Source organism: Gadus chalcogrammus, chromosome 13 (assembly GCF_026213295.1).
Source record: "Gadus chalcogrammus isolate NIFS_2021 chromosome 13, NIFS_Gcha_1.0, whole genome shotgun sequence".
NCBI lineage: Eukaryota > Metazoa > Chordata > Actinopteri > Gadiformes > Gadidae > Gadus > Gadus chalcogrammus.
In genome coordinates, this window is record NC_079424.1 from 7,194,121 (window position 1) to 7,216,646 (window position 22,526).

Sequence of the window (22,526 nt, forward strand, 5' to 3'; positions counted from 1 at the left end):
GATAACGACTACTCAGACTCAAAGACACAGCTCCGCGTTAGTGTTTTAGGGGGTGGGGCACTTCGGAGATGTCCCCGCTTTGTTTCGGGCTTCCTTCTTTAATCATTTTTCCCCACTCGTAGCTGCCAGTGGTTCCGTGAACAATTACACGCGTAGGTCCTGAACACACCATTTATAATGAGATGTTTCTCTTCAGGCGCCCCGAGTGGGGTCTCCCCTCGCCCGCAAACACACGTGAAGACTGTTTGCAAAACAAATCAAACGGTCATGGCAAGTGGGTGCTCAGTTATGAGTTGCAGGCTCTCTAGTCACAGTTTATAAATACCCCTCAAGAAATAGAAAAATGAATAAATAAAGAAATAAAGAAATAACAAAATGTATTGAACCGACATCAAAATCGTCTGATGCTGATTTCCCGAGCACGGCAGCACACATGGCTGCGGCTGCGGCTGCGGCTGCTGCTGCCTCCCCATACCTGCCTCCTATTTCTTTTCTTTTTTTTCATCTTTCCTTATCATACCTGGCAAATAAAAACACAACATCAGCAAAAGATGCAAAATAAATAATTCTGTATCCGGTGATAATGCTGATGTACGAATAATAGGAATGTTTATCTGTTTGAAATGTCTGAGAAATTGCACTGACTAATGCATTCGTGGGAAAAATAAAACACCTGCGCAGAAATGATGATTGTGTTGCATATGTTAGCACTTAGCACTGCGCTGTACAATACAGCACAATGCAAGTGCGTTGGAGCTCAGTGCTGTTCAATCTTCTCGAAATGTGTAGGCCCTACATCCATCAGACTGGTCGTTATGCCAACACATGTGTCCTCAAGTGGCCTTTGGGCTTCATTATGGGCGTGCTGAGAGTCTTCATTGTCGCATTCCCTACTTTACCCTTGAATGGAATCTAAGAGTACAGATTGCGGAGCCTGGCCATTTAGATAAACAAGGTTTATTATACACAGTTGGCATTCCACTCACAATATTTCCTCTCAATTGAACAGTGTGATGTCGACGCGTCCGCCTCCCAAACCCCCCTCGTGCGTGTCACGGCAGGAACGTGACTAATTAGTTGGATAGTAAAACGGAGTCGGGCCAGCAAGGCATGGAACCAATCAATGGGGGGATTGATTCCAGATCAGATCTCACTTACCTGAGATGAGAGATATCGACTGATTATGGAGAGAGAGAGCAGAAGCACTCGCTGTCGCTGATTAAAGATGGAGCCGTGTCCTTCTCCCCCCGGCCGTGTCCTTCTCTGGTGACATCATGACTAGCAGGGATCTGCTGCTGTCAGCGCTCTCTCTCTCCCTCTCTCTCTCTCTCTCTCTCTCTCTCTCTCTCTCTCTCTCCCTCTCTCTCTCTCTCTCTCTCTCTCTCTCTCTCTCTCTCTCTCTCTCTCTCTCTCTCTCTCTCTCTCTCTCTCTCTCTCTCTCTCTCTCTCTCTCCATCACTCACCCTCTCTCTTCCATTCTCTCTCAATCACTCTCTCTCTCTCTCTCTTCCTCTCTCTCTCCATCACTCTCTCTCCCTCTTACTTTCTCTCTCTCTCTCTCTCTCTCTCTCTCTCTCTCTCTCTCTCTCTCTCTCTCTCTCTCTCTCTCTCTCTCTCTCTCTCTCTCGATCACTTTCTATCTCTCGCTATCCCTCTCTCTTTCCCTCACTGTCTCTGGCACTCGGTATAGTGTCTCAATATTGGCAATTGCTCTGTGGAAACATACAAGCTGTAGCCTAGGAGTTTAAAAAATGCATACATATTGCCAAGGACCAGGCCTATTAATAAAGACACACACAGGCATATTAATGTATCATTGCCTTTAAGCAGATGTGTTAACACATCACAGCTCTTTTGGAGTGAAATACAGATGTTTTTTATTCAAATTTATTTTATTTTAGATGAAGGTTTTTTCAGGCTTTTATCCTACCGCTGGGAATGCAGTTTTAAATTATTTGTAGCCTAAACCAAACACTTATTGTCAAAGGGTTGTTTTTCTGAATACTCCTTCTCATCTCAGCACCATATGTTTTGCTTTGTTCAGTCGAAGTAAACAGCAGAGATTAAAGGTCATCAAACATAGACTGAAATAACATCTCAAGGGAATGAGGATCCTTCTTCTTCTCCTCCTCATCCTTTTTCTGCTTCTTTCTCTCCTCATTCTTCATCTTCTCCTCCTCCCCCTCTTTCTCCTACTCTTCCTCCTTCTTCTTCTCCTCTTCCTCCTCCCCATTCTCCTCCTTCTTCTCCTCCTCCCCCTCCTTCTCCTCTTCTTCCTCTTCCTCCCCTACTTCTCCTCCCCCTCCCCCTTCTCCTCCTCCAGCTTCATCTCCTAATCTTCTTCCTCCTCCTCCTCCTCCCCCTTCCTCAATCCACTTCTACCTGCTCTCGTCTCGTTCACAAGGTCGCGCTTGAGAAGGCCCCCGGCCCCGGCGCACGTCTTCACGGGCCTCAGCGATAATCTGCCCTCGATGCCGCTGTATGTACAGCATCGATTAGGCCCGTGAAAGGGGAAGGTCCATGGAGAGAGCCGCTCCTATATAGCCCTCAGCGAGAAAATGTGAAACAAACAAGATTAATAATAGCCCGTGGCACTCATCCCCGCCGGGCCGAGGAGCTAACAACTCTTGACAAAACAAGGTTTACCACAGCAGATGGATTGTCTGTAGAAATGACGTCAATGGGCTCAGGGATCGCGATGAAGAGCGCGTTAGCCGTGTCCTGGCGTCCCGTCGAGACAGCTTATCCATATTAAACCAGCCTTTGACAGTTCAGTACTTCATTTACCTGGGGGAGACTTACCTACCTACCGCGCAGCATGTACGGGATGGGTTTTAATTTGCCTCCACTCGCTTTCAAGGGACGAAGGAGGTGTTGTTTTTAAAGAAAAGATATCGGCTCTATGCATACCTCAAGTGCCTTTGGATCCACGGTAGTTTGGGAGAGGAATGATAGATGCTTTAAGAGTTATTAATGACCGACTGAGGTATATACTGACTGCAAAAACAACATTCGCTTTTGCGCTACGATGTTCACTTTATGGACTCCATCACCCGTTTTTTATTTGTCAGATATCCCACAATGCAATATAAAAAGTAGTGTCCCAACAATGCCTATTGTTGTAAAACAAATACTGCAATACAATGCTTTGCCTCAGCTTGATAACTCTTTACTCTTGCAACATGGGTGCACTCCCGTGTAAAAAGAACGCAAGACAAAGAACAGAGACAAGACAATGACAGTTATTTATGTTGAGGTACACCGGTGTATGAATATGTAAAACGTGGGTACACGTGAGTTTCCCAAAATCTCTATTGAATACATACTGTATTGTAGACTGGCCATAGGCGAAAATAAATCGGTCTTGAGATATGTTTTGAGTGCTTGTGGTTTATAAGGTAGTAATCAAAGTGCTGTATGAATGTTAAAGCATGCCTTTTATCGTCTATTTACTCTCTTCTTTGGGGGACAAATGGATTTCTTTAACAAGCCACAATGAGATCACGCCGAGATTTCCTTTGACTTCGGGACCTGCAGGACTACTTTTAGTGATAACTTTCAATATTGAGGATGTGTGATATCTTGGTGGGCTCGAAGGTATCGTCGCGTCCTATACTGTGGGTCGAGGATCAATGTCAAAAGTACTACCGCTCAGTGGCATGACATCGGATTCATCATGAGCCAATTGTTAGCCATGATGTCAACAGCCTGCGGTAATTATGTGCCGATGTGTTGATTAAGTACATTTCAATGTCGGGCATTTGTAGTTGGATGTTAACCTTGTGTGTGAGATTTAGTACCTCCATATCCATTTTCTCTGGCTCTGAGTGTCATCTATGGGCAATCATTCAGACTATAAAACACATTAAAGTAAATGCAGAAACTGCTGCTTTCAGCTCATGTCTGGGGGAGCGGAAGCCAGAAAAATCCAGAGATTGGCAAAATGTTACATCTACCAAAAGTCCCCCTGGAGGTGGCATCAATGTAAAGGCCAACTACTACCTGACAGATTTAATTAAGTGAGTGGGTCGGAATTTTGACAGGCATACGCCATGGGAAGCCCTTGCAATGTGCAGTAGGCCCCTACAGCAAATTATAAAAAATGAAGTGAATGCATGACCCTCTTATCCGTACTTGAATCTCTTCTTCACCAGTTAAAATGTGAGCTAAGACTGTGTGCTCTGTCTGTTATTAAGACTTCTCCTATTCATTCATTTTTCTTTTTGACAGACATTCAAAGAAAAATCGTTTTTCAGGCTTTAGATTATTAAAAGTCTGGAGCAACCTCAGATGAACATTTAACAAAAACGTAATCGATTTTCGACAAATGCGTTTCTATTGACTTTGTGGAATGATAATTACACTTTAAACACCGGACTGATATCGCCTGACCAATTCACAAATGCATTTGTGAATCGGTCTGGAACCTGTAAGTTCATTTTTGATTTCCAAGGGGTGTTATCTTTTGACGCAGACTCGAATGCCTCTGGACGCAGTTGGAGAGACCTACAACCAATGTAGTACACATAATAACGAATGAAAATGCCTCAACGGCGCTCCCATTGGGCGCTCCTCTGTACGCTCATCATATCAACCCACCCCTTCTTACTTAAACGGTGGTGATTGGCTCGACCCGGGCCAGGTCTACTGGAAATATATCCAAACAGGAGGGGGGGTGTGGGGGGGCAAGACGCAATTGCCAGAGCAAATAAAACATGAACATACAGATTTGTGTGGTTTCGAGGCTACACATTATTAGGTGGTTAAATCTTTAAAGTTTAAACCTCTTTAAAGTCGTATTTTCAAATTTCGTTTTGCCCTTTAGTGCATTAAAGTTGATATTTCGGGCAACAGTGGTGACTCATGAGAAATAAAGAGTGGGCATCCTTTTATCCTTCCCACCTAATGCTTCACACAAATGACATAAAACACAAAACAATGCAGATATAGCTCTCAACACTGATCGCATCTTTTATCAATCAAGCGATAGAAGGGGTCCGTAGCGTCACACTGAGAGAGAGAGAGAGAGAGAGAGAGAGAGAGAGAGAGAGAGAGAGAGAGAGAGAGAGAGAGAGAGAGAGAGAGAGAGAGAGAGAGAGAGAGAGCTGACGTCCTCTTGTGATTGCAGAATGTTTACATTGTCTACAATAATAGACTACGAGACAAACAGAGAGAACAATGTCTGAAATACAAAAAAAAACCTTTTCGCAAACATTTCTCGGAAGCAGGCTTTTGCAAAAAAATACATATATTTATTTCTGTGAAGCAGGCTTTTGTCAAAACTGTTACCTTATTTCTTGGCATTGAAAGGACGAAAGGCAGTGCAGGTTTTAGTTGATTTTCCCAGTGCAAATGAACCCAGCAGAAGACATTTCCAGTGAGACATATCCTTCAATTCTTCTGTTATTTAAAAAGAACGTTCACTATTAGCACACACACACACACACACACACACACACACGCACACACACACACACACACACACACACACACACACACACACACACACACACACACACACACACACACACACACACACACACACACACACACACACACACACACACACACCCATCCTGGATGCAGGCAGCAGATAAACCCTTAACTTAAAAAGGGAGGATTTCATCCAGCATCATTGTTTGGCGTACTTTCAGGCTCACTAGCAATCTTCATCTCCCCAACGAGATGTCGACCCAGTCAGCCCCAGTGCCCTGAGGGAGAACTTTAGAGGGCAGATGAGATTTCCCCCTCTGCGTGAGAGTCGGGAGGTGTGCTTGTGAGCACGCTGCCGTCGGGCCAGCGCCAACAGGAGTCTGAAGGGAAATGTTTCCCCTCTCTTCTTGGCTAATATTAGCAGACATTAAATGAACAGTTGTCATAATTCACAATGGCATGCTTCACATTTATTTAGGACATGGGGGATTGAAGTAACAAAACTCATTCATGATCTGCCACAGCTCTATTATTTCTATTTTCGTTGCATTTTGAAGAAAGCTCTGTTGACTAGTTGTGCTTTTTCTAATGCAAGAAAAGGTGACTGCTCTAAGAATAAAGGATATGTAATAAGCGTCGGTAGCAACAACATACCATGCCAAGTATACATTTCTGAATATCTCAGGACAAGGGTCATAGTCTAATCATAAGTTTGTCAGATTGCTTATGTTGCAAATAAATCTTGTTGCAAATAAATATCAATGCTTTATAATGACTTATTTCTGTTACTGGTAACCTGAGGTATAAAGAAAGACACTGATGTAAAAAATTATGTTAGATTAAATACATAACATATGGAAATGAATCGAGCCAAATGAAAGGCATCACTATCAATTATAAATTACATTAATATATACTTTGTTCTCAAACGTTGCAGTAAAGAGCAGGCTCTTAAGCCATAATGTGAAGGCAACCTATATGATGGTCACACAACAAAAGACTTTAGATTTCAACCATTTGCATAACAATAAATAAAGCCTGGCCTCCAAAGCACAAATATGGGGTATTTTCATGTGCAGCGTGCACTGCATAATATTAGACTCAGCATTTGGCAGAGGTTCTCAAATCCAAAGCACCTGGGGCTCCCAGGGGTACAGAGATGTTAGCATGGATGGCCCCTAAAGGGAATAAGCGCCTTAACACTGGCATGGTCACAGTCCCGTGTGACACGTTGGTTGCTGACTGTCTCCACTCATTGAACACACCCCTGTGAATTGAATTCAGCCACTTCCTCTCCCGTCCTCTTCAATTGGGATTTGTTATCAGGAAATCATGCAAGAAGCGCGTTTCAAATGTAGTTTCTTTGGGTTAAGATGCCGTGACCGTTGTATTCTCTCCCTTCCTACCTCATCTACTGGGTATTTGGCAGGGGTACGGAGAATCACGTTGGATATTACAGAGATACTGTCATACTGTCTTAAGCGTGGTAACATGCTCGGTCGACAGCTGTATCTGATTATAGGGTTGAACTTTTTAGGATAAAAAATTAGCTTAAAAAAAACCTGTCAGTCTTCTTTTCCACAAGAATGAAGAAAGACTGACCGGCTATGACATTGAGGTAAATGTTTGGCATGAAACATGGTCTACTATATATGAAGCAGGCAGTGTTATAGAGAAAGCCAGGGGATTACTCAAAGATGAGTTTTCCCTTGGAGGAATATCAATAAAGAATGCATTAAAGGTGGGGTTCTCTAGTTCTCCTCAATTCAATATATACTCAATGTAATATCAAGGCGGTTCTCACCGTTAATCAATCGAGATGAAAGCGACTTTTCATTACATCCTTAGTGACCTTATGGATGATCCCCTGTGCATGCGTCCTGTGTGTTGCTACGGTCCCAGAACATATGGAGAGTCATAACACGTGTTGAAGGTATAGATAGCTTGGCGTGCCCTCGCACACACCATGAAATGAAAGCCTGTATCCTTTAGGGATGACACAACACAAGCCAAATTAAATGATGTCTGCTCCTTCCACTGGCAGAACAAAGCACATGGTTGTGATCTCCTTGAATCTGATCAGTGGCCATGCGACCGGAAGAAGCCATCGCAGTCATTCTGCTAACTTGAACAAATATTGTCAAACATGAATATAATACCACCTCAGTGACTCTCGGTTGCTGTTATGCGGTGGAGTGAGCTGGCAGGTTGCATGCAATTACAAACACATCCGCCTCTCTCTCTCTCTCTCTCTCTCTCTCTCTCTCTCTCTCTCTCTCTCTCTCTCTCTCTCTATCTCTCTCTCTCTCTCTCTCTTTCACACACACACACACACACACACACACACACACACACACACACACACACACACACACACACACACACACACACACACACACACACACACACACACACACACACACACACATATTTACACATGCAAACATCCCCAAACACACACACATTCCTGGCCTCTATCACCAAAACATGTAATTATACATACAGAAACACCCTGACGGTGGACATAAATAGACAGAAAAACATCAGACACACACACACACACACACACACACACACACACACACACACACACACACACACATACACACACACACACACACACACACACACACACACACACACACACACACACACACACACACACACACACACACACACACACACACACACACACACAAACAACGCACACACAAACACAAAAAACATGAAGCATATGTATATTCATATGTTTAGTATATACCTAAATAGGACACAAAGGCTGTACATATAATATAGGATAAATAACATACCGTCATATAAATCATATATTTTGGGTGACTAACTTAGATCTTTGACTAACAATGACAAATGTGGGAGTGACCCCAATAGGTAATTCAAATTGAAATATATGCAACACATTGGGACATTTTCTATGTCACATGAGAACAGGTTTGTAGTTACAAGATTTTAGAATTGCAAATTGACCGCAGATATGATTGGTTTTGTGGGCCTGGCCTACGATCTTGTAGAAAATTGTGTCGTCGGGTAAGATTAATGTGTTGCCTGAGAAAATCTAATCATGCTTGTTTTCATCTTCCTTTGTGCAAAGGGACGCAGTAGGCAAGGATGCTTGGGTGGGTGCGTGCTGCTGATTTAGTGCAAAAAGCTCTATTTCTCATAGTTTCCAAACAGAAACTTGGTTACTGGAACATGAGGCTGATCTTTGTTCTTGTTTTCCTCAGAGTGAAAAATCATCCATTTTTAAATGGATTCAGTGTTGGGCAGTTTACAAAAAGATACTGTTCTTATACAATATTCAATCCTTTTTTCTAAAGTAAGTTGCATTTTACATTCTTTTTTTTAACAAGTTGCACTTTTGAATAACACCGATAGATGGATTCTTTGTCTGCCGCTTTGCATATAGTTTGCATAAAGACCTCCAAGGAGATTCTGTCCAGCATAATTTGACTGTGTTTCTTTTTTTATTATCTGTTATTGTTGGGAGAATTGCATTAACATTAACCTGAGAAAATATGCTTCAGTTAGGAATACCTAGTCACCACATGGGCCAAAGGGCAGCCCAGCAGAAGTATGTGTGGAACAGAGAACACTCCTGTGTGTTTGGCTGTAGCAGATGATATAGTGCTTGTGGCAGCAGTGCGAGCAGCCATCTGCTTTGCAGCCTGTGACTCGTTGTTGCAGGCAGAACTTTACCGATGTACGTTCAGTCCCTTGATTTCAGCAGACCCTACACAGTGCATACCGGATCAGGCATCATTGGCAAACGCCTGGCCCATAAGTATAGTTCCAGGAGTGCCAACTCTGATCAACATCCACAGCAGCTATTTCGCAATGCTCCTGATAATTACCATGCAAGGCAGCATAGCAGCAGAGTCCACCAAGACTAAAACGTATTGATTTTACCCACTTGACGCTGGCAAGGGACAAACCAACTCCAGTGCTGTTTTTCTTATTGTTATTTTAAGGAGTGCCAATTATCAGTAAGAGAATGAAGAGAGCTGTGACCACCTTGATTAAGGCTCCATTTGACACAATAGTCTGACAACAATAAACCACCAGAGATTAGTTTCCTGCCATGAAGACAAATTCAAGAGGTGCTCTGATTATTCTCACTTTCCCCAGCCGTCCTCTCAAGAGATCACAAACGACAATGACAACATGCGTGGGTCTGCTGATTCAGACACGCGCGCGGGCGGTGAGGGGGTTATCACGCATACACATAAGGTGCTCACAGGCCCTACGTGTGTGCATTTATCCCTGCCTCCACCTCCTTCACCCCGTCCTCTGAATGTAAGCAGGAATCGCCTCAGTCATTTTGTGAGGCAGACTGCTGGCTTGTGGGAGAGAACAGAAGGGGCAAGGTTCCCTAGCTGTTCTCTTGCTGCAGTCTGCTACGGGTTCAGGTCGGGTCAGCTGAGAGGCCGTCTTCGTGACAGACTCGCTTTTGCAACTGGGCCAAGATACCTACCCCCCCCCCCCCCCCCCCCCCCCACCCCATCCCATTCTCAACTGTTTCATCGTGTTGGGAGGAGTGTAGACCGCTGCAAAAAGGACAAGCTATGTCATGAAGCTCCTTGCCTCAGCACCGCACAGTGCAAGGCACGGCCTTGTCCTTGTAATGTTGCCCAGAGCTCTTCAAAGGGTTCCTTTCGGTGTAAATACACCAGGTGCCACCTGAGCTGCAACGGTGTAGCGCGAAATGTTGTGCGGTGGTAGTGCAAGACATTACCTGGTGGAAAATCACTCACATTATGTGAAACACTTTTATCAAAGCATAAAAAACACTTTAAAACGTTTGTGTTCACAGAAAGACAAAACGAAAAACGGCTAAATAACCCGTCTCGTTCATCTTGGAAAACGAGGAGTCTTTGATGGATCAACCACGCACAGAGAGAGTCAGGGGACCGCGGGGCCACTTGTGCTTGGCTCTCGAGGGCGCTGCATTGGGAAGCCTCTCAGTAAGTCTGTGTGAATAGAAGAAGAAACCTGTCCGAGAATTAAATTCTCTTCAGAACAGAAGCGTACTGTTCTGTCTATGTGCCACCGAGTTTGTGTGTCTTTTTGTCAGCTCTATTGTGACCATTTTGACTCCGCCGAGCGCAGCTGAGGGTGAGTGGACAAGCTGGTGCTGGGTTGGATGTCGAGGGGGGCAGCTGTCCGTGGTGCTGGAAAGCAGAGGACTGTGGCCTCCACGAGGCTATAGGAGGTATATAGGGCTGCTGGTGAGGCAGCCATGCTTGTAAGAGAGTAACCTTGTTCGCTAATGGTACCTAATGAGGGGACATTTTAAATTACAATGTAATGCCTCCTTTGGTGGTGGTTTTCTTGGTAGTGTGTATTTAACAAATGAAAACTAACGTAGGCTATTTTTTATTCAAACCTTCAGTTTATTTAATTGTACTATTCGCAATTTCAAAGAGAACTGTGTTGTCTGAGGCAGTCCAGAAGGACATTTTTCTCATGTAACAGAGTACTACTCAATGATGTGTAAAAGGATGAAATGGAAATTCTGCAGAGGAGAACATTTCTTGATTACAACATATATTAACCTGAGCATCATGTGTAACTTATTAATAAGTAAATAATGTTAGAAATAGGCATGTAAATATTGAATTATGGAAGTGAATTGTCATGCTACTGTTCTCTGCTGGCTTCCTTTTTATAATTATTCACTTATAAATATTGAGCCATTTCATTTGCTTTTGAACTGTGCTGGGATCCACAAAGCCTATGAGTATTTGGTTCTATAGAAGTGAAGGTTTAACCATGAGCTCTTCTCTACATCCTGCTCTAATCTTTGTTTTAGTTACATGGTGGATGAAGTGGCAAAACTTTGTATTTAGCAGAAGATATCTTCTTCTTATTTGCTATCCTTACGGATTGGTTGCTTAGCTTCAAGTAAAGCCACTGGAGGGATATGGGCTGGCTCACTTGAAACATTTTCTAATACCTTTATCAATACAAAACAGACCCATAACCAGACTATAATATATATATTGCAAGCGCCATCAGAATCGTGTTAAGTGCTCTTTACAAATAAAGAAATACATTTTAAAAAGGTTTCAATAATACAATAGGCAACAGGACACAGGTTTGTTTTTGTTCAGTTGTCTTATTAATATTTGTCAAAGCGAATGTTCAGCAGGCTTATTTTTCATCCAATACTAGGTATTCACAGAGCACTCTGCAATGCACCTTAGGCCTATTTGGCAAGTTCACTACAAAGCAAGATATCCGCTGTTACACTGGTGTGAAGCAGCATCCATATCCCAGCCAAGAATCAGAAGAAAGGATTGGGAGGGTCTTTACGTGCCATGGGTTATTAGGAATGGTTTCTTTTGATTGTGTGTGTATGGGCTACTTCCTGAATATGTTTAAAACATATTGTTCAGATGTCATTGTTTTGAGTGCATTATGAATTGTAAGAGTATGTGATATAAATAGAATAAGCACCTCAAAGTAGTCTCGCCACCCAAAGGTCAAATGCTCCATTGCTAATCACTGATGAGAGACACAGTGCATGAACCATTGTGTCCTAGTTAGGGTATAGTGAGTAGTGAGCATATAGTGAGCGCATAGTGAGCGTTTAGTGAGCGTATAGTGAATAGTGAGCGTAAACTGAGCATTTAGTGAGCGTATAGTGAGTAGTGAGCTAAAGTGAGCGTATAGAGAAGAGAGAGTATAGTGTGTAATGTGCGTATAGTGAGTGAGGAGTGAGTGTATAGTGAGCTTATAGTGACGCATGGCATGTTGATATTCTTTTGATGTAAGAAATGCTGTTAAAAACTAAAGATGAGTCAAGCAAATCAGATGTTATTATAACGCGGTGCTACTTTGATCTGGATTATGTCTCAAAGCAAGACTTACCACCAGTCAGAATGTATTGATCTGTTTATTTATTTAGAAACCACTAATTATATTAAAAAAGGAAGATCAGTGTTTTCTTTATTATAGGCCTATACATGATCACTACAGTTCACAAAAAGAAAATGAAAGATGACGAGTAGACTTTGCTGATTGAAAGCTGCTCTCATCCAGATAACACAATACTGAAGTTGAAACGGAAAAGATAATGGGTCAGATGTTGTCAGGCTGCAAAGAATTTACATGAGCAGATGTCAATGTCTCCCCGTGAGAGCAGGTGCTGCAATTTGTCTAGAATGCTGTCTCCAAACAAGGAAAATTATGCAGCTATTTGGATTTCGAGGAAGTTGAATTCAGACAGGTTTATGTGAACACAACTATGTTCTATTGTTTTGACCATTACTTGTAAGTTGAACTATGTTAACAAATCAAAATAAATACTCAAACCGTGTCAGAAAGTTGAAGGTAATTAATATGTTCCAACTTCCTCTGTAAAATTATAACGAGGTAGGAAAGTAGCGTCTCGAGCTAGGGATACCGTGACCTTGTAACCATGGTAACCAGTACCGTTGCACTTGTAACCACGGCAATCCCACCTGAGGAAAACACAACAAACCGAACAGGCTGCGCCAGCGGAGCTCATGCTAGACTTTTGAAATTGCACACGTGTAGCTGTAAAAAGTCACCCATCCTTGCTTTTGACATTTGAGATATCTTTTTTTTTTTTACTTCGTCGGGCCAAGTCTATTGTGTGAAGCGCTCGTACTTGCAAGAATATTCAAAACATTGAAACCACTCAAATCCAGGGATGAAAGTTTTTGGTCGTTATTTCGTTAGCCAACATATGTTGTCATATGTAGGCTAGCTGAAGACAATGTTCAAAAATAATTATCAGGTAGGCGCCCGTCGTAATAGTATAGCTCCAAGCCGTTGTATATGATGGTGAGATTTCTTCCCTGCTGGCTGTGCCTGACGCTTCGTTAATGCCACGTTAAGATGATGCGTGTATTGCTTTATGCGGCGTCTCTGTTTTGCCCAGGGTGGAGCTGTAGTGGAAGTGTTCAGTGCGCAGGGAAATAACCCTGTCGCTAAATGGAAACTTCAGGGAGCTCCAGCTTCTATAAAGAAAGTGAGTTCATCATGTCTATCCCTCGGTAAATACACATGAAAGCATGCCCAATAAGCCTTTCTCACAGCTGTCAGAATGATTGACATGTGCATTCAGGTCCACTTAGATAGAATTAGGCGGAATTAAAGATATTAGTGCTTGTGTTCCTTGTTCTGTTGTTTTGATTGTTTATTTTTTTCCATAGATTTTTGATAAAGAAGTGAAAGGATTTGTTTACTGTGTGGAAGGCAGCAGCCAAACAGTTAAAATGCTAATTCCAGAGGACGGCAAAACAACCCGTAAGCTCACAAGTGACTTTCTTATTTACACTTGCGAAACTTTTTTTTTTAGTGTTACCAGCTCAGTCTATATTCTATTCTGTGTTAGTTGGACTCCTTCAACGATTCCTAGTTCTTCAGGTGAATATTCCTGAATGCAGAGACTTTTCCATTGAGCTCATGTGAGTACAAAAGCACTACCATGGTCCTTCAGACTCCCAACGTCGGTTTGTTGGTGTGACTGTGTGTGTGTGTGTGTGTGTGTGTGTGTGTGTGTGTGTGTGTGTGTGTGTGTGTGTGTGTGTGTGTGTGTGTGTGTGTGTGTGTGTGTGTGTGTGTGTGTGTGTGTGTGTGTGTGTGTGTGTGTGTGCGTGCGTGCGTGCGTGCGCGTGTGTGTGTGTGTGTTAACATGGGTTTCCGAGTTAAATGTAACGGGTTAGTTTTTTTTTTTTACCTCCATGGTTGCCTGGTTGCTATCAATAACCACAAGTATAGCCAAGCAGCCAAGTTAACATGGAGCTTTTGATGATGTATAAAATATAAGTTCATGACCTTGTTTTTTAAAATATATATTAGATATTTATACTCTCTTTCAAATGTGTATTATTATTCATTGGGGTTCTAACATAAATATTTTAATGGAAGTCATGAGCTCCCCCTCATCAATATGACTCCTTGGCCAATGGATGTTATTGACTTATATGGCTATGAGGCAGTACACCTTGATACCAACAAAACTACATTAATCCAAATGAGATCCCCAAAGCATACCAATATGTTATTTTTTATATGTTTGAAGCTATGACATTGATTTGTATTATTGTGATGTGCTTTTGATTATATAACCCAACTACAGCAATTAGTGGTGTTTAGGGAAGCTCAATAGCTTATTTAATTAAGATTCATTAAAGAGATTTGTTTTCATCAATAATGCAATGTTTGGAGAAACTTTTCACAGAGACCTCTGGACTTCCTGAACTCTTGGGGTCCTGGAAAGTGTTTTGCTTTCACCACTCGTCCCCTGTTTCCTCTTAATCAACAGAATAAGCGATTCAACACATCTCAAAAAGAGACTATATTTCTCAACGGTGCATAAAGAATTCTCCGCTACACCTCTGCATGCAAGGATACCTTTTGTCTCACTGAAACAAAACATTGTGAGTATTCAACCTATTCCCTCAACGCCCCATATCATGCCGCCTGGGTCGCAGCAAATACCCCAAAAATCCAATAAAACAAAAACAGTGTTCCTTTTTGTGTGATTACAGCCCCTACCTCATAATAAAACATTGAGCTGTTTTCTTACCACAAACGTAATGTTGCCTCTATTTTCACAGTGGAGCAATTTGTGCATCGACCTTGTGTCCTTTACGGCCGAGCTGTTCAAGACGGCTGTCTTTCGGACCCTGGATAGCATCGCCGTGTGTGCCAACTGTAAAATACGGAGGATCTTCACCATGAAAACAGAGGCGACAGACACCTCCGACGGTGGTGGCAAATGTGGTGGTATGGCAAATGGAGATTCCAAAATGCTTCAATGCATGCAACACATGTGTTTAGTCATCCTAAATGTTGCAACCCAAACACCAAGCCCATGTGGACACCATGATAGACATTTGGCGGTTTATTGTCGGCACTCACCCTGACTCCCAACCTTAAACACACCTCGCTCTGACCTTGAGAGAAACTTGCAGGAGGCAAAGCGAATATAGGTCATAGAGGCGCTTACACCCAGTCGTTAGGTTTTTTGTACCTTTGGCCTTTGGTGTGCTGCCGGCTGAGATACCGGAGGCGTGTGGGTGTGTGGCGGGAAGGAAATAAACAACATAATTGCCTATTTTCTGCGGTCGATTTATCTTCACGGTAGTCATTTTGTCTAACCCCAATATTGCACATTAGTATCCGTACCTACACAGTTCACGAATCGGCTGGCTTCGCAGCACAGAATAGCAGTGTTATTATGTGTTTCATAATCAATGTTTCATTACAGTGTTGGAGGGGTCAGGATAGGGTGTTTGACTCCCAGAGGAGAGTTACTGCGTTAGATTCCCTGATGTCCGCAGCCTAACCTGTAGACGTCGTTGACCAAGATGCCTCAGCCCCAACCTGCTTTGAAACAACGCTGTGGACAAAAGCGTCTGCTCAACGGACCGCAGCCGCACAGCAGGAATAGAACCAGAGAGCACGCTCTCACCCGTCCTACCTTTATGTGTCCGCCTGCAGACAGCCTTTTCAGTGAGCTTGGCCTGGGGGAGGTGATCCCACGTAGCTGCCGGTTCCCACAAGACGTCTGCCACGTGACCCAGGTGTTCAGCATGGAGGGGGCGCGGCAGACGGCAGCCACTAAACTCCTGAACTCCGACTCTGGTGGGTAACGGCAGAGTGCGGTGTCGTCATAAGAAATGGGTCACTCTTGCAGGCTAATGGAAGACGAAAAATAGAACCGCTTTCCAATGGCGTTGGAAGACACCGAACCCTGCCCACCGTGAACGGCGAAGTGGACTGGGTACCGTTCTATGATGATGGTTTGCCTCGTGATGTAAAAAGTAATGTTCACACATTAGCTCATTAGTTAACTCTGGCACATATACATTGATGTGGAAACCGAAAGCGTGACTGACATGCCCTGTCTTAAGAAAAATAATGAATTCATTTATACTTCTATTTCCCAGGGACTGTGCCCAATACATATATTGCACAACAGATAGTTATAAGTATATTTTCATCTGCAGCCCCCGGGCGATGTTGCCCACACCACGTGCCTAAAACACTGGAAGCAAGCGATTGTTCCAGCCTTGACAAATGCGAGCGATTTTTGGGCATGATTCCCCGCTTCCAATTGGTTTACTTACAAACAGTAATTATCTGCTCATAACACAAAGGCAAGCACCAGTAATTCTGCCCCAGTGTTTTCCCTCTGCCTCCTTGGCCTTTCTTATCGGCACATATTTATGTGTCCTGACAGCTGTCTCCTTCATGTTGAGTCACCGCGCAGTGCCCATGGAAGGGAGCCGAGGTCGCACACATCGCGAGTGGCTCCGCTATTAGCATAACACACAGCCTAATAATAATTAGTCAGATTGCTATTAAAGTGGGCTTGCAATCTAACATCGTAATGATTACTGGCGCTTCAGCTCGGCTTCTTCTGTAAAGAGGGCAGTGCTTCTGTCGAGATGGAGCAAAAATTACGATTTGCGATACGCTAAGAAGCACGTTTTCTACACCCAGGGTCCTCCTCCTTAAACGACCTTTTGTTCTTTCTCCATAATTACGGAGTTCTTCTACAGACTCTGATCGTTCAAAGGGTGTTGCTGCTGTATTTTACACGATGATTCACACAGATAGGTCCAAAACGGGAAGATTCTCTAATTCATTGTGCCCATCAAACAAGGTTAATTTGGGATGCAGGCAGAGCATCTGAGCTCTGTCCCTGGTAGTTTCAGTCTCCGACAGCCAGCACTCAGGGAGCCTCTGGCCGTTCAGGGCAGAGGTGTGATGCCCCCATCGGGGGAGAGGGGGGGGGGGGGGGCTTGGGCAGATGAAGACTATCAGGTCAGGGCCATCATCACACACCCCCCGACCACCTGTCGGCCCCACTGTCACCCTCCCCACCTCCATCTCAGTCATTCACGCAGCACTGCGCAAGGGGCTGAGCCTCCTCTTCATCCTTTGCTTTTCTAGTCTAAACCCTGTTAATATCCCTGTGATAAATAGCTTTGATAATCCGGGACTTAACAACAACCCAAGCTCCCTGGGTGCTTGTGCCTTTCAAGAAATGTGAAGTGACCGCCTCATCTGAAGGCCACGATGATACACAAAGGAAAGGGTGAAAAATTCCCACTGAAAAGATACAAATGAACAAACAACGTTGGCCTTACTGCACATCGTGACAACAACACAAAGGTAGTGTAGCATATGTTTAACTGCCAAGGCGCATTTGTTTGTTGCATGGAGAATATAAAGCATACAGAAAGCATGCACACAAAAATACACAAAAGCGTACATACACACACACATCTATACACACATTTAAACACACATGTAAACACACAAGCATACAAAAGCATACAAAAGCAGTACATTCTCAACATCCGCACACTGTAAACACAACTCTACAGCAAGGAATATAACATAAAAAATAATGAAAACATGTGTTGCAGGTTAATGCATTAATACAGCATGTATTAATACAGGTCATGTAAATTGGGGATGTAAAGAAAATGATGTAATCCTATTGTTTATGGTTATTGCCAAATACTTCTGTTTACTTGTTCTTTAAAGTTATTTGTACTCTCTGGCCTTCGAATTCTCAGAAATAGCATGAATTGCCTATCAAAGAAATTCCTAAAGAGTCATTGCTGAGGAGGTATACAAAGCCCAAGCTGTTTTTGTACTAAACTCTCAATGGACCCAGTGCCAAAAGGTTTTGTTCCTCTTTAATGAGTGTTTGGTTTCAAACAAAATTGTTGGATCACTGGCTTTGAATTTACTATTTTAAAGTTTGGGCCCAGCAACTTTTTCTTCCACATATTTTCTCCAGATAGCCGAATCTTGATGTGTTCCTAAATGCATTGCTTCCTATTAGCATGAAAAACATCCAAAAGCAAAGCCAATGTCTCCGCAGGTCGACACAACTCCCCGGCTTCAGCAGGTGGGTCAGCCGTGTCCCGGAAACACTCCTCTGCGTCCCACGTAGCCTTCGGCACCCGGGTCTCGCGGCCCCCTCCTCCCCCTCTTCCTCCTCCTCATCCTCAACATGCCAGGAAGAGAAGCAGATCCCGAGAGGAGATGCACGCGAGGGTGAATGCAGTGTCCTCTTGCTACTTACCTTCATTTTTTGATCCTTTGTTTCGTAAATTATTGATGCGTGCCAATGAGTGGGCAAAGGCATTGTTCACCCTGGCTCGGAGGAAGATATACTTAGATATGTACCGGGTGGACCTCAGCGCTGGTGCCATGCTATTACAGCGATAATATCCTCTGATATATGCTATTATATCTCTCAGTGTGATCTCAATGGGTCAAGACTTATTTTGTATGTTGTGAAGTGACCTTAGATTCGTCTCGGTCTCTCCCCATACCTCGCTCACCACAGGGCTCCGAACTCAGCCTTCTGCCAAGCCAAGGCCAGACCGCCAGAGACATAAGTGTGAGGTTGTCAGACGCCACTCCTTGCGATACCAAAAACGCCTTTGAGGACGAGGTAATAGGTGAGGAGGACATACGGGGACTTCCGTCAACAACAACGTTGTGTTGTCATGGGGTCCGAGACATACTATATTCTGGATTGTTAAACGATGTGATGGGAATCTCTTTAAAGCCGGTTATTATTTAGTCATATCATATCTTTGCATATGATATATATGCATATATATATATATAAATGTATATATATATTTATACAACGGGGGGCCTAAATCCAGCGATCTGATTGGTTCCTAACTGTTGTATAATGAGCGTATACATAACTGCTATGACGCCCGATCATTTTGTGAAAGTATCACTCCGCGCCTTGAAGTGGAAACCGTTACAACCGTTCTCTCGGAGGGACGCTAAAGTGTGTTGCATAGCGACCGTCGTGCATTTTGAAGGCAGCCAGGAGGGACTACTTTTTGGTAGTCTTTAATAAAACGGCTACTTTGACTTTCTTGGTTTCTTTTTAAATGTAGTGTGTCTATGACTTTCGTTTCGCCATGGAGGTAACCGTTGTATAAAAGCAATAGATCACTTCAGTCAGTGGCATGTGCTCATTATACCACTGTGAAGGGGATCGCCGGCCCTCCGCTGCGCATCGGGGCCGGACAACGCCCCTTAACAGTGGTATAATGAGCACATACCACAGCCTGGCGTGATCTATTGCTTAAACATATCCATATATATATATATATATATATATATATATATATATATATATATATATATATATATATATACACATATATATATATATATATATATATATATATATATATATATATATATATATATATATATATATATATATACACATATATATATATATATATATATATATATATATATATATATATATATATATATATACACATATATATATATATATATATATATATATATATATATATATATATATATATATATATATATATACACATATATACATATATGCATATAAATATAGACATTCAATTTCAAACACACAACTGTTTTTTCAAGTACATTTTTATCACATAACCGAACAATCGATAAGTCCCTTTTTTAATTGTGATTGAATGCAAAGCCACCATTAAACACCTCTCCACCGAATGCATTAGAGCAAGCCATATCATTTCTATTTTGGAATGCATGTAAGGAGTTGAGTTAATGACATGCCTTTATGAATTATGATTTGCCCGTGCGCATAATAAGCATCGGGCGAGTTACTCACAAGAGTGTGAGTGACTGACGGATTATTCCCCTCTATGGTTTCTATGCATATTATCAAAGCGTCGCTCACATCGGAAGTGCTCTGTGCAGGCATGACGGGCGGCCTGCAGCCCCACCCCCCACAGGACAGAGCACTTGGCAGACAAAAGCTGCGGCTTCCTACCGCTGGATGGAAAAAAACCCTGTCGTCAGGTGAGCCAAATGCATTATGTAGTTTATTCTGTAGGGGCGAAGGTGTCAGAGTGTGCGTGTACATGTGCATTCATGTATGTATATTTGAGTGTGTTTGCGTGTGAGCATGCATGTGTGTGGGTGTGCGCACAGTGTGCAAATGTGTGCGTGCTGTGTGAGTGATCATGGTTGTGTGAGTGCGTGTCCACGTGTGTGTGTGTGTGTGTGTGTGTGTCTTTAATTCATTGTACGCCGCGTGGATGAAGGTTTAGCAGTCTCCCTGCTTCTGGGTCCCTGCCTGTGAGTGCGTGTGCCTCTCTGTGGTTGCGCAGGTTGTCTGTTACACAGTGTGCTTCGCGGCGCTGTGTGCATATGGTTCACCGGACTCCCTGGTTCTGGGTCAGCAGCCACAGGTACAGGGCCCGCGGCCCGCGGCGTCCTGAGGGGGGCCGCGGGGGAGAGGGCAGGTCGGCCGCCCAGCGAGCCAGGCGGCTCCGGCCAACCTCTGACGCAGGCAGACGAGATGAGAGGACTTCAAACTGCAGGTCAGCCTCTCTCATCCGGGCAACAGGGGGACTGAGCAGCACAGACACCAGTACAGCAGGCCCGGCCTCAGAAGAGATTGGGTTATCAAAGGGCCCCTCTAGTACCACCAGGTGTGAGTGTGATCAGCCATTACAGGCCTTTCCAATTCTACCCTGCCCTGTGACCTAGTGACATCACAAGTGGGAGTGGCCAGCCTACCAGTAGGAACAGTATAGGTGAGCTGGGAGAGTGAAGTGTCCGGCGTACATGAAGGGTGGACACTCCCACTTGTGATGTCACCAGGTCCCGGTAGGGTAGATATTGAAATGTGGCTAGTGATGGCTAATCCCACTGGTGGAATAGGGATCATTTAAGTGGGTGAAGGAGCCGAGTGAAAATCAGCCATCAATCTGACGCCATGTTGCATTTTTTTTAAGAATGCGCGTTTAGAAAATATGATGCAATATAATTTAATTCACACACAAAGCAGCTTGAGTTGTGGCAACAAGGCTTAACTACAACATATGCTCTGAACTAATAATTATGACCGCAACGGACCTCATCTCATACATTCGCTTTTTTTAAACATCACTTTGAATAACCCATGTGGAAGCCCGGAGCACTGGTTGAGATCAAGTATATGCCGCTATCCTGGCCCAAGTGGCTCCGCCCGGGCTCTGATAATGATGTAGGGCCGCGTCCCCATGGCGATGAGCGTCGCCGCAGCTTCTCTGCCCACAGACAGAAAGCAGTGGAGTCCATTAATGGTAATGCGGCACATTAAGTAAAAGTCAGAGGGTAGCTCTTGGGCCCCGGGCCTCGCTACACAGTGATTAAAGTGATTATACATCTCAAGATGTGGAAATGAGTTCACTCAATCAGAGCTCGAGTGGTTCTCACATGTTTGATTTTGCTGCAGGATCTCTCTTTTTTTTTTCTTTTTCTTTTTTCCGGTCCATTACTGGGAGTTTCTCCGATTTTTTTTGTTTGACGGCATCGCCTGGCTTGTTATTGTCTAGCGAAAAAAAGAAAAATGTGCATTGTTGATTCGGTTGGCGTGTCTCTTTTCCAGACATCCGCAGCACTTTCGGAACGATCATCTTTCCGCAGAACTAGTCCTACTTCCCATAATAGTACTGAGTTTGGCCGCGGTTCTGCCAAAAGATAATTCAGGTTGTTTTGATACGTGACGTTGGGCTACATTTTTCAGACCTGAAGTGGTGCCGCGTTAGTATTGTTTCAGTTCTCTCCCTCCACGTTGGCAAGATCTCATTAAAGCGTTTGCACTGCAGTGCTCTTAACAAAACACAGTGCATAACATCGATGTAGCATGAAGTGATGCTCTTCCTTTCCCCGCGATAATACATTTGAATACCCCATATTGTATTGGAGCTGTATTTGCATATTTTGTGCTCGTTAACAGGAGGTGGTGATGGAGAAACGGAGAGGGATACTGGAGAATTATGCCTGTAATTCGATTTTCTTTATTGTTCTCTATTCGGTCATGTCCCCAGAGCAAGAGGCTTGTTGTCGTGCATTCTGATTCAGAATGATGTTTTCATTTATTTCATGACGGTTTGGCAATGTCTCCAGAATTAGTATTAATGCGAAACACGATTAAGGTGATATGAAATTGTGTATGATTTTCGTTACATCTTCTGAATCAGAAATAGTCATGTGAAAAAAAAAAAATATATAAATCTATAAATTAGTTCCTATTT

At 43.3% G+C, this 22,526-nt stretch overlaps 1 protein-coding gene across 1 annotated transcript in view; it reads left to right on the forward strand.

The window, feature by feature from the left end:
* The first annotated feature begins 13,132 nt into the window (after positions 1 to 13,132).
* Positions 13,133 to 22,526, forward strand: part of LOC130402328 (protein CFAP20DC-like) — a 30,157-nt gene continuing 20,763 nt past the window's right edge. The window contains exons 1-11 of the mRNA XM_056606480.1: positions 13,133 to 13,213; positions 13,358 to 13,447; positions 13,632 to 13,725; positions 13,814 to 13,886; positions 14,747 to 14,861; positions 15,042 to 15,192; positions 15,928 to 16,071; positions 18,329 to 18,504; positions 18,800 to 18,914; positions 20,200 to 20,301; positions 20,629 to 20,693. Of these exons, the coding sequence (XP_056462455.1) occupies positions 13,193 to 13,213; positions 13,358 to 13,447; positions 13,632 to 13,725; positions 13,814 to 13,886; positions 14,747 to 14,861; positions 15,042 to 15,192; positions 15,928 to 16,071; positions 18,329 to 18,504; positions 18,800 to 18,914; positions 20,200 to 20,301; positions 20,629 to 20,693 (1,146 nt within the window). The 5' untranslated portion in view covers positions 13,133 to 13,192. The remainder of the gene's footprint in view (positions 13,214 to 13,357; positions 13,448 to 13,631; positions 13,726 to 13,813; positions 13,887 to 14,746; positions 14,862 to 15,041; positions 15,193 to 15,927; positions 16,072 to 18,328; positions 18,505 to 18,799; positions 18,915 to 20,199; positions 20,302 to 20,628; positions 20,694 to 22,526) is intronic.